At 45.3% G+C, this 13087-nt stretch overlaps 1 protein-coding gene and 1 long non-coding RNA gene across 3 annotated transcripts in view; one reads left to right on the top strand and one right to left on the bottom strand.

The window, feature by feature from the left end:
• INPP5F (inositol polyphosphate-5-phosphatase F) overlaps positions 1–5770 on the bottom strand; it is an 88595-nt gene extending 82825 nt beyond the window's left edge. Inside the window, exon 1 of one of the 2 annotated variants that reach the window (XM_084757626.1) lies at positions 5421–5763. In XM_084757626.1, coding sequence (XP_084613752.1) covers positions 5421–5517 — 97 coding nt within the window. In that variant the 5' untranslated portion in view covers positions 5518–5763. Of the gene's footprint in view, positions 1–5420 lie in introns of both variants that reach the window. The other variant, XM_084757627.1, reaches the window with a different exon arrangement.
• Positions 5508–12349, top strand: LOC311583789. The gene is made up of 3 exons (XR_014774677.1): positions 5508–5638; positions 10426–10528; positions 12079–12349. It is a non-coding gene; the product is annotated as an uncharacterized lncRNA (long non-coding RNA).
• The last annotated feature ends 738 nt before the right edge of the window (positions 12350–13087 follow it).

Raw genomic sequence — 13087 nt, forward strand, 5'->3', positions numbered from 1 at the left:
AAGAATTTGGACAAATTTTTTTTCTATGCTTCAACTTCCTCATCTGCAACTAATAACAAAAGTATCGCCTGGAGTTTTACTGTGGGAAGAAATGGAATATTATACACAGAGAGGTGAGAAGACGGGTCTGGCTCAGGAAATGCTCCACAGGTAAAAGCTACTGTTGTAAGCTGGTAACAATCTTAGCTGAGGATTCAGGTAACAAACTAAACGTAAGAACCCATTCTGCCCAACTGCTACAGTATAGCATTAACACCATACCGCACAGGGTAAAAACAACAGTACACGATATAGTCGTTCAAAGAAACTAAAGACTAAAGACATTAGTAAACCTGGTTACAACAATAATAAATATGGCTAGGAAGCCAAAAGTGGGGGCCCATGCCTGTGATCCCGGTGCTCAGGAAACTGAGGCAGGAGGACTGGGGATTCAGGGTCAGCCTGAGCTAAGTGAGATCTTGCCTCAATAAAATAAAATAAAAATTAAACAACGTGACACAGAAATAAGCAAGACAGTTTCATACACCATTCCTCAAGAGGTACGTGGTCTATGTGGATTTCATAATAATTTCTTATTTTAAAAAAATAAGTGCCGGGCGTGGTGGCGCACGCCTTTACTCTCGGGCTGGCAAGATGGTAAAAGTGACTGGGTAAAGGTGACCACCACTAAGCCTGGCAACCTGAATTTGATCCTTGGGATCCACATAGTGAAAGGAGAAAATGGGCCCACAGGTTGTCACTCATGCCCCTTCCTGAAGAAAAAAAAAAAAAGATTTCAAATGTGAAAGTGTGAATTCTCATAACTAGTATTTCCTACACACACACACACACACACACACACACACACACACACAAAGGGAAAGAAAACTAAATAAATGTCTACTACTGTTCATCACTTAAAGTTTCACTCTGCTAACGTATAGAGTAGGTGCTTATAAATGCTGTGTGTAGCAGGTGCTCTGAGATCTTTCATGGTCACTCAGTCTCAGAATAGAACGCGGTAACACACAGAAATAAATTACATAACACAGCCCCTTCACACAAAGCCAAGAGTGGAGCCGATTTTAAGACAGAAAAGACCTAGCATAGCTATTCCCAAAAGTGGATTGTATTATATTCTTTTTTCGGTTTTTTAAACTACCATCCTTTTTTAAAATATGTATTTATTTTTTAATTAATACACCGTATTAAGGTTTTTTTTTCTTAAAATAGCATTCTCAAGCGTATTTGTTTCTGTTGGCTCTCCTCATCTCCTCACGCCCTCGGTCTGCCCTTGTCCCTTTTACCTACCTCCCTCTTCTCTACTTCATGTCTCACACGCCCCACTACCCTCCCCCTTCTTCAATGCTTCCCCCCCCCACCCCCCCACCCCCGCCTCTCCTGGCTTCCTTTCTATGAAACTATATTTCTTAGTGTCAGTTAAATTCTACTCTCTGGAGAGTCCTAAGTATTTACACAGCTCTCAATCACTTTCCTGGTAGAAGTGAAAACAGCCTAACTTATGTGGCCATTAACTTACAATTGTGGAAAGCATATAAGAAAACAACACAATGATTTACAAAAATATAGACTACTCACTACTGTTAAGAAAATAAAAACAGGCCGGGCGGTAGTGGCGCAGGCCTTTAATCCCAGCACTTGGGAGGCAGAGGCAGGCGGATCACTGTGAGTTCGAGGCCAGCCTGGTCCACAAAGTGAGTCTAGGGCAGCCAAGGCTACACAGAGAGACCCTGTCTCGAAAAACCAAATAATAATAATAATAATAATAATAATAATAATAATAATAATAATAATAAAATTTAAAAAAGAAAAGAAAAGAAAAGAAAAACAGGTGGGCGCAGTGGCACACACCTGTAATCCCAGCACTCGATGAGGCGGAGGCAGGCAGATCTCTTGTGAGTTCAAGGCCAGCCTGGTCTACAATATCTTGAAAAGAAACAAAGAATGACACAAACAAAGAGAAAGAAAGAAAAAAAAGAAGGAAGGAAAAACATACAAATATTTATACTTAATTCTTTTTTAGCTAGGGAAAAAACCCATAAATTTAAACAATTATCAAAAAATAAGATCCTATCACATAGACACACAGAAAAAATAAATAAATAAAGGGGGAAAAGATGATGCTGTTATCAGACCAAAAAACAAACAACAACAACAAAAAAAAACCCTCACAAGTGTGTGTTGTTTGTTTTGTTTTGTTTTGTTTTGTTTAAGATAGTTTATTTTTTAAGATAGTTATTATGTAAGCTCTGGCTATCCCAGAACTAGATATGTAGACCCAGCTGGCCTCAAACTCTTGGAGACCCACCTGCCTCTGCCTCCTGAGTGCTGGGATTAGAGGTGGTCCTAAATAAACCCTTTAAAAAGAAAGTGACTAGGCTAGGTATCACAGGTCACACCTGTAATCCCAGGACCCAGGTGGAGGCAGAGACAAAAACATTCCTGAATTGGAGACACACAGTGAGCTTTAGGCTAACCTAGGCCACGAAGCAAGATTGGGGGGCAGGGGGAAATGAGGGGGAAGACATCAAAATGGGGCCTAAGTGGTAAACATAAGAAAACATCTTATTTTTACAGAGGCAATTTAAGTGTGAGGAAGCTTGGAGTTATGTTTAATTCAGGTTAACTCAAGCATTAAGTATGTTCTGTATTATACACACTCTTAAACCCAGAGACACCAAGATTAGTAAAGCAAGGCCTTGTGTTGCAGAAATAAAGACACAGTCAAACTAGAATCTGGTCATGCAGAAAGGGAGGGTTACAACTGCAGTATGTACAAAGTACAGGAAAAGCCAATAAGCAAAGTTGGCTGATAACTCGGCCCTGTGGATGAGGGCGAGAGGAGCACCGGGCAGATGGTCTCGAATGAGTCTCACACACGAATAGGCAGGACAGGGACTGAGAGTAACGGGGATTCCAAGCTATGGAAATGATCATTTTAACCTTAAACATCATCATCATTTATTTTTCTGATGTCTCCAGGATTAAAAAATTAAAAAAAAAAAAAAAACTCGTTTCTGGTTGTTCAGTAGCTACATGTAAAAACCACAATTCCCAACACTGTTGGGTCCGATAATACCACTTGTGGTAAAAAAAAAAAAAAAAAAACTAAAATAAAGTAAAAAAATTTTTTAAAACTTTGGTCAGTCGTCTTAATGTAGTTGTTGACTAACTGGGTAGGGGTGGGGGACGTGAAACTAAAGACTTTAACTGCTGTCACTTCAAACAACAGCAAAACTGGCCATAAAAACAGAAAAGAGAACACTGAATAGAATAAAGAGAATTTGAAATAAAATAAATATAAACACATAAAGAGAATTGAAGTCATTTCAATACCATTACTAAAATAGCTGTACTTAGAATCTTGAATACTGAATAGATTAAACTGTTTAGTAACTACAAGGATGCTTCGTGTGCTCAAGGTAACCGTCTAAGGCTCACAACCAACTGCGTGGTAAATTCTGAAACATGATGGCCTCTGCCTTCCTCTAGATGTTTGGTTTGTGGGTAATGGGCTATGTATCTAAGAAATGAGATAAACTGAATTGCGAAGACTATAACAAACTTTTGTTGTTGCTGTTGTTGTTTTCTTTGTTTTGTTTTTCGAGACAGGGACTCTCTGTGTTAACTTGGCTCTCCTGGACTCGCTTTGTAGACCAGGCTGGCCTCGAACTCACAGCGATCCACCTGCCTGTGCCTCCAGAGTGCAGGGATTAAAGCGGTGCACCACCACCGCCCTGCAACAAACTTTCTCTATGGAGCTCTGGCTGGTCACTTTGTAGACCAGGCCGGCCTTGAACTCACAAAGATCCATGCTGAGTTTAAGTCATGTGCCACCCAGCCCGGCCCGATTTTTCAAGACAAGTTTTCTCTAAGTAGCTCTGACTGTCCTGGAACTTGCTCTATAGACCAGGCTGGCCTCTATCTCAGAGATCCACCTGCCTCTGCCTCAGAGCGCTGGGAATAAAGGTGAGCCGCCGCCATCACCATCGGCCAAAGAACTTTTTATTATAGGGAAAAGTTTTAGGTTTGCTTTTTGATACAGACTTTGGACAAACAAAGGGCAACCCAAGCCACGTGGTTTATTCCAAAAAAGGCCCCAGGTCAAGCTTTCTGGTTGAGGACACTGACTTGCAGGGAAAAGTTCTGTCTACTCAGTCCATCCGTTTATGCATTCCGGGTCCCAGGAATTTGGCTCTTGATTAGTTTACAGTCTAATTCTCCCTGCTAAGCCTCAGGCAGGTGGCAGGCTAGGAAAACAGTCAAATTAGGATACAGAAGAAAACAGCAAGTAGCCAAAATTAGCCTACCTACACCATCCCAAGGTCACCAAGAGCCTTACTGTAGACACAGTAGTGTCTCCACTCTGAAAAGAGGAAATAAAATACAGTGGCAAGAAAATACAACCAGACTCCTATTTCTGGAGGAGAAAACACATTCCCCTTCCCCACTTCGAGAGGTCACAGTGTACTCTGCCGAAAAGTTTTCGGAAAGTCACCGACCTACTCTTCCATCTGAGTGTTCCACCTCCACTCTCTGGGGCCTCACCTGAAAAAGAAGATCCCGACCCTGCTCTTGCAGGCTGCAGGATTCGAACTAAGACAGACGCTAAGGGACCTGTCCTAGGAAACCACCCCCTAAGTGGTAACAGGACGACCGGAAAAGCTCCTTTATTATTTATTATTTATTATAACTAGATTCACCCAAGGAATATAGGTAAACGTCCAATGCGGTGGCTCTTTCAAAAGTTTCAGTCTCACTTTTCCTAAAGTTAAAAGATCTTGAGTGGCTAAGAAAAGGCACTGGCGAACAAAGTATAAGCTACACCAGACTTTTCAGAGTGATAACTAGTCTGAGGACAGGAGCTGCCAACAGTTTCCTAAAGTAAACTGGCGGCTGGAGACTTTGACCTTTCCCAACCGTTTATGTGACATCCAACACAACTTCTTGTCCAAAATGACAAGTCATACACAAGCTTTCGATCGAAGGCTGTGAGGTAACCCTCCCTGAAGTCACTCTTTAATAAGGGACCAGGGACAACACAAGGATGCCAACAACTGGGAGTGTCCCGCCAATGGTTCCACTGAACTGGATGGAATTCGAACCCAGAACTTCCCGCGCTGGACCGCGCGTAGCAGCTGCAGGTGGTGGCCTGTGGGAGCTTCACGAGGGACCCAATCCCCGCACCCCAGGCCCCGGATACTGGAGTAGGTGCACTACTACAGGGGGTGACCGGCCTTTCCCGCCGCACAGAGGCACGAGTGCGCGCTTAGGCGGCGGCCGCTCCCCCTCAGGACCAGCGCTGACATCTCCAAGCGGCTCGCCCAGCCTCCCAATCGCTACTCCGGAGGGGCCGGGCCGCGCCCCCCGCGCTCCAGCTGGCCCGCGCGCCCCACCCAGCCCCGCGCCGCGCGGCTTACCGGGTCGGAGCTGCAGGCCGCCGTCGCGCCGGCTGCACCACAGCGCGCGCTCGCCCTGCTGCAGGATGTAGTGGTCCTTGGCTTGGAAGAGCTCCATACCGGCCCCACCGGCTCCCGGAGCTGGCGGTCCCCCGGCCCGGGCACTGCAGCGGCCCGCCGGGGAGCGAAGCAGGCGTCCTCCTCCACCGCGACCACCAGAGTCCACGCCTAAGGAAGAGGTCGGGGATCCAGGGCACAGAGGAACCGGGCGGGGAAGCACCCGGGGGCCTGACCCGCCCGTGGAGAACACGCTTGGGCGGCCTCGGCCCTGGAGGCCTTTCCCCCCTCCCCCTGCAGCTCCCCTACTCAGGCTCCGCCCTTTACCCTGAGACTCCACCCCCTATAGTTTATCTTGCTTCCCCCTAGACTCCGCCTCCCAGGTTCCGCCCCACCCCGCCGTGCAACTCCCCCTCCTACAGTTCCTCCCCTCTCCCTTAGGCTCCGCCATTGCCCAGGCTCCTCCTCTGACCCGCCGACTCCGCCCACCCCCTCGCTAGGCTCCGCCCCTTAGGTTGCTTCCCCCGACCCTCGACTCCGCCTCCCTCCGTAGTTCTCTAAAGGCCCTCCCTAGGCCCCGCCCTGGTCCCGCCCACAAGGTTCTGCGTCTCAAGCCTTTCTCCTCTCAGCTCTTTCCGGGCGGTTCCTCCGCGCCTCCTGCAGCTCCTCCCTCTCGGTCTCTGCTCCTCCGCCTGGCTCACTAACCTGCCTTCCTTCCTACGCACTGTGACCTCGGGCGGACCCTGGGCCTGACTAAGCCTGGTTAGACTGGTTGGTCTATGCAACCATTTCCTTGACGTGCAAGCCGGTCCTTTCTTCTTTCCATTAGCTTCTAGAAAAGTCTAGTCAAGTCCCCAAATCCACCTGACATTCCTCCTCCCCGGGGCACATTTCCTCCCAGTCTGAGTTTAGACCAAACCAAACTCAGAAGTGTAGCCCGAGTGGGCCTTCGGTGAGCACAGGCCGCCTTCATTAAATAAAAGCACATCAGTGGAGATGAGGGTATCAACAGAAAACACAACAGAGTTAGCAGGGCCAAAGAGGAGAAAGTACAAGAGAGTCTGAGGACGCACTCAGTAAAATGGTCAGGTGGGTGTCTTAATCAGAAAGGATTTGGGAGATAACATTTCTAATTCTAGACCCATATCCCAGTCTCCAGACCCATCTTCAGGTCTGTCTTGCTCTGTGATCGTGGGAAATGTTTAGTCTCTGGTGATTAAATTCGTCCTTTAATTACACTCCCAATTCTGTGCGTCAATGAGTCTTCTTCCTCTCCTGTCTTCTTAAATGCCTTCAAAGCAATCTAAAAATAGGAGGGGGGTGGGGAGGGGGGGGCCCTAAAGGTCTGGAGAGATGGCTCAGCGGGTCAAGAGTACTTCCTACTCTTGCAGAGGACCTGGGTTCAGTTCCCAGCACCCCCAGGGCAGGCCCCTGTAGGCCCCCGTATGCATGTGGTGCACAGGCACATAAATGTAAAGTACACGGTTTTGATCTTTTGTTTTTTTTTTAAAAAGAAGCCTAAGCTAGTACAAAGGATGTAATACTTTTAACCTTTTGCTCAAATGAGATTGAGAGGTCTCCAAAAACAGGAAGGAGCTCGCTTTGCTAATCACTGCTAAACCCAAATTGACTTTACTGTTGAATTTCCACAGACCAACAAAAGTCTCACGACAACAAGATGTCGTGGAATCTTTCCCCATAAGCTCAGTGCCCGATGTGCTGCCCCAACATCAGGGGTTGTGATTGCTCTATGAAATCTTTATGATGTGATTTGAGCAAAGGTAATGACAGTAAAAAGTTTCACCAGAAACTTAGAAATAGAAATCAACTGGAGATTTATTGTTGAATTCAAGCATATGTTGATTTTTCTTCAACAAAGACAAATATTGGAAAAGTTCTATAAAGACAGTATGTCCTGAAAATAATTTCATTATTTACTGAACAATCCTGCTTAAAATTGGCTAAGCCAGGCATGAGGGTGCATGCCTGTAACACCAGCACTTAGGAAAAACAAGGAGAGCACAAGTTCAAAGCCAGCAGAGGCTACAAGAGACCATGTTGATTAAAACTTTTCTGGGCCGGGAATGGTTGCACACGCCTTTAATCCCAGCACTCTGGGAGGCAGAGGCAGGTGGATCAATGTGAGTTCGAGGCCAGCCTGGTCTACAAAGTGAGTCCAGGACAGCCAAGGCTACACAGAGAAACTCTGTCTTGAAAAAAAAAATCCAAATGTTTTAAACCAGTGGTTCCAACTCTGTGGCTAGAATCACCTGGAAAAACTTTTAAACGTGCTAATTCTTAGACCTCAAACCAACTGAAGAACTTAATTCCCTTGGGGCATTGGCATTAGTATTTTTTCTAAGCTGCACCAGATGAGTCTAATGTGCACCTAATGTTGAGTAGCACTGTTTTGAATGTAATTAATTAGAAAACTGCTTGAGAGCTTGGTTTAAACAAAAAAACAGCAGTTACTCTTTAATACCATTGTAAGAGGCTGGTTACCTATAAATCAAGACTTAGCACCCACTAAGAGAGAGGAAATCCTGGAAAAATGATACTTCCGTTACGTGTCTGACTCAAAAGCATAATGCTCTCTCCCTCAGGCAGGCTCCAAATCCACGCCAGGCCCTGGGGTAGGCATAGCCCCAGCCAGGCAAAGCAGGGTAATGAAAAAGGAAAGTGCTTTGTTCCTGGGGGGGGGGGGGGGGGGCGGGGCGGGTCACATCAAGTCTCCTACCACCGCTGGAGGTCCCTTTCATGCAGCTTTGGGCTTTGTGAACCTTGGATCCTGCAGAGTTCTCAAGCCCTGGCTGGCCTGTCCATTCTTGGCCTGTTGCTGTTTTCTAACCTTCCAACTTGCTGATTCAAGGTCCTCCTGCTCTGGTTGTCTGCTCTGGAAGTACTTTCTGCTCCTGTTTTAGTTTTTGAACAGTGATGGCCATTATACGTGTTGGTTACCTTCTTTTACATGTATGTTTATGTTTTAATTATTTATTTTGCTTGGTCTCTATTTTTTGTTTGTTTGTTTGTTTGCTTGCTTGTTTTTCGAGACAGGGTTTCTCTGTGTAGCCCTGACTGTCCTGGAACTCACTCTTGTAGACCAGGCTGGCCTCGAACTCAGAGATCCGCCTGCCTCTGCCTCCCAAGTGCTGGGACTAAAGGCGTGTGCCACCACTGCCTTACTTTGGGGTTTTTTGTTTGTTTGCTTGTTTTTTGGGTTTTTTGTTTGTTTGTTTGTTTTGTTTTGTTTTTTGAGATAGGGTTTTCTCTGTGTCACCTTGGCTGTCCTAGACTCACTTTGTAGACCAGGCTGGCCTTGAACTCACAGAGATCCACCTGCCTCTCCCTCCCAAGTGCTGGAATTACCGTGTGAGCCACCACGCAGGCTTACTTCGGGTTTTTGAGACAGGGTCTCACCATATCTAGCCCTGGCTGGCCAGGAACTCAATACGTAGCCCAGGCTTGGTTTGGAACTCACAAAGATTCACCTGTGCCTGCTTATGCCTCCCAAGTGCTAAACTGGGTACTACCATACCCTGGGGGGGTGGAGGGGGAGTGGATTGTTTGTTTGGCTGTCCTATACTCTCTTTGTAGACTAGGCTAGCCTCCAGCTCACAGCAATTCCTGCTTCTGCCTCCTGAGTGCTGGGATTACTGGAGTGTGCCACCACGCCCAGCTGATCCTGAATTTTTTTTAACTGTAAGCCTATATGTGTGAGTGTGTGTGTGGGGGGGGGGGGTCCATAAGTGTCCAGTGCCCACAGAGTCAAAAGAGGGTATTAACTCCCCTGAAGTGGAAGCTGCAGTAGTTGTGGGTACCCCCACCGTGTAGGTGCTGAGGACCAAACTCAGGTCCTCTGCAAGAGCAGTGTGTGTTCTTAAATGCTGAGCCATCTCTGCCGTCCTCCATTTTCTTACTTAAAAAGACCCTCACTGGAGACTCCCTGCAGTACTGAAATCAACAAATGTATCCACATGCTCAATCCTACCCAAATAAAAATGGTAAATGACACCACAGGGCATGGTGGTGCACACCTTTAATCTCAGGCGAATCTCTGTGAGTTTGAGGCCAGCCTGATCTACAAAGCGAGTCCAGGACAGCCAGAGCTAACATGGAGAAACCCTATCTCGAAAAACAAAACAAAAAAGCCCAAACAAACAAACAAAATGGTAAATGACCTAACTCTAATGAGAATTTCGGACCTTCGGTGTCAGACCCTTTTGTTTGTTTCGTTTTGTGATAAAGGGAATCAAGCTATTTGGCCTCACACATGGCAGACCAGAACTCCACACACGAGCTACAAACCCAGCTTCTCAGGGTTAGTGTTATTACTTGATACTGAGGGTTATGAAATCTGGGGAAGACTTTGGTGTCCTCTGGTGAGATTTGACTTTAACATCATCCCCTGTCTTCTGCCTATGCTTGTCCACAATTGTGTATATTGTGTGTCTGTGAAAACTTTATTATGTCTGATCTTTCTGTGTAAGAAATATCCCAATGGAGAAATTGGTTTTGTTTGGCTGTTAGGTTTGAATTTTGAGATAGTATCTTACACTATAGGCCAGGCTGCCTTGAATGTATGGCCCTTGGGTGTCTCAATTTGCAGCAATCCTGCTATCGTCCTCCCAAGTGCTAAGATTACATGAGTGAGATGCCACACCTGGCAAGAAGTTTTTTTATTTTTTATTATTTATTTTTCACAAATATTTTCTCACCTCACAGGAGGCTAATTTCCTAGATCAGTAGTCTGATGATTTCTTTCTTGTTTGTTTTTTGAGATAGGGTCCATGCAGCTATGGCTGGGTGAAAATTTGCAGCAATCCTCAACCTCCGCATGATGGAATTATACTTGTACGCCTACTTAAACAGGCAGTCAGAATGGATTAACTTTAGGGCTAAGGGCCCAAGACACAAGCTGTGATGGATGCTCTGTGTTTTGTGGTAGTGTGATAGTGTTTTCTATTCGCAGAAAAGTTGCCTTCATCGCTGAGGATGGTTGCATCAAATCCACTGGGAACTGGATCAGGACGGGAAGGGCAGAGACAGACTGTAGGGAGCAGAGGAAGCCCCGAGTGAGTATATAGTATTGCTATTATGGAAGCACATTGTCAAAAAAATTAGCTGATGGCCTGTTAGCTGAGACAGGAAATAGGAGGTGGGAGTTCCGGCTGAGAGAGATGAACTCTGGGATAGAGAGAGGTGTGAGATTTGCCCCAACTCTGAGGAAGATAGACACATGAAACTGAGGAGTGGTAACCAGCTATGTGACACACATAGAATAGGATAAACGGGTAAATTACATTTTCAGCTAGTCAGGGAATGAGCCAAAGCTTATGGCCTAGGCATTTATTCATAAATAATAAGGGCTCAAGGCCGGGCGTGGTGGCCCACGCCTTTAATCCTAGCACTTGGGAGGCAGAGGCAGACGGATCACTGTGAATTCTAGGCCAGCCTGGTCTACAAAGTGAGTCCAGGACAGTCAAGGCTACACAGAGAGACCCTGTCTCGAAAAACCAAAAAAAAAAAAATAATAATAATAATAATGATAATAATAATAATAATAATAATGGCTCATAGTCATTATTTTGGGAACTGGGGTATGGGTGGAAAACCTGTGCTTACAAATGATCCCCAACATGGATATAGGAATAATAGAATAAAAGGGTAGATTATTTTTTTTCCCAAGACAGAGTCTCTCTGTGTAGCCTTGGCTGTCATAGACTCGCCTCGAACTCACAGTGATCCACCTGCCTCTGCCTCCCTGAGTGCTGGGATTAAAGGTATGTTCGCATGTTCCACCACACCCGGCTAAAGTTATTTTTGAAGTGGAATTTCTGGTTTCTTTAAAGACTCAGTTGTGTCACGTGGTGTTTTGCTGACTGCTGTCTTGTAAGAGGGCTCATGATGTTTTTCTGGAAGATGTCTTATGAGAGGATATAGGCTCAATTTTCTTAACAAATATATTTTATTATGAACTTATTAACGGAGAGTACCTCACTTATAACCTGACTAACCTAAACAATAGGAAAAGGAGATTAAAGAATACAATAATGAAACTGTAAGGATATCAGTTCCGAGGAACAATTCTCCTGGTGTAACCAGCAGGATTTCTTCTGCTAGAACCTGGAGTAACCAGAACCCAGAACCTCAGCCAGAGCCCAGAGCCCTGAAGCCTTCCCTCGAGCAGTTCTCTCTAGGAGCATCTGGGACAGCCAAAACTATCCCAAGTCCCCAAAGGCCCCACCTCTTATTTTTAGCTCATTTTTATACCTCCTCTCAGACTTTGTTCAAGGATGTTTTTCAGCTGGTTAATAACCAATCTCCCCCACATGGTGGTTCAACTCCTAAGGGGATAAACATCACCAGGTCTCTCACAAGTCTTTTTCTCATCTCCCACTTGTGATCTAAATAAAAAAAACCATGTTTATCTCTCGTTCAAGAGGACATGTGATGTTTTGCTGGAAGCACACATGTGAGAGGGCACATGATGGTTGGAAAAAGTATAAAAAGAGCCATGGCCAGTGGGACCAGGCGTAGACTGTTGCTATGTCATGGAACGTGTCACTGGTCTTTGATGGTCTTCCCTGGTCTTCACTGGTCTTTGCTGGTCTTCACTTCACAGAGAGAAACATTCCAGAGAACTTCTCGTGGCACTCTAGGTGATTCTGGCCCATTTTGGTGGAGCCTTGCTATTTCTACTGGATGGTGCCACTGCTACAGATTCCTGTGCTGTTTGGTGTTTGCTATTGGATGGACTGCTGGAATCCTGACAACATGAAATGGAATTGGCCCAAGGAACTACATATAAACAGGTCCATAACCCCCTTTTCTTATTAACATTCTTTCTCCCCTTCCTTTGGTCAATGTGTTAGAAATGAGGGTGAAGTGTTTAAGAACCCTAAATAAAGTAGGTTTTCAAACACTTAAGCCTATGTTGCTTTGTTTGTTTGGTTGGTTGGTTTTTGGTTTTTCGAGACAGGGTTTCTCTGCATAGCCTTGTCTGTCCCGGACTCACTTTGTAGACCAGGCTGGCTTAGAACTCACAGTAATCCGTCTGCCTCTGCCTCCCAAGTGCTAGGATTAAAGGTGTGCACCATCACTGCCCAGCCCACCTACATATTTTTTAAGCCTACATATTTTTGATACACTTTGTATATAGGTTCCAACTCTTGTATAAAGTATTGTACCTATGCAACCAATTAAAAATGTAGTGTGAAGTTCTAGTCCTTTTGAAAACTACTTCCCCCCACCCCCCTTTGAGTATGAATAAGTCTTTATTTTCCCAGGGAAGAGAAGGGAAGGTAAAGTCAGCACATGTTACAAAATGATTATACGATAGGAATATTAGTGCCCAGGTACAATAAAAAGTCAACCATGAAATAAATACCCCAGTAGTGGTGGGGGTCACAAAAGCCCACTGTTGAGGATAATTTAGAAATGCAAGTAAGCAATCAGTCAATCAAACACATGATCGTGTCAGATACTACAGAAATATGTTTCCTAGGTTGAACAGATAGTACTAGCTAGAAATGAGCAATGTTTGCCTATTCAGATATACTATAGATAGATGGTCTTCAAAAACCTCAGAGGAAGAGCCGAGCGTGGTGGCATGTGCCTTTAATCCCAGCACG

The sequence above is a fragment of the Acomys minous genome, assembly GCF_964271855.1.
Source record: "Acomys minous genome assembly, chromosome: 2".
Classification (NCBI taxonomy): Eukaryota; Metazoa; Chordata; class Mammalia; order Rodentia; family Muridae; genus Acomys; species Acomys minous.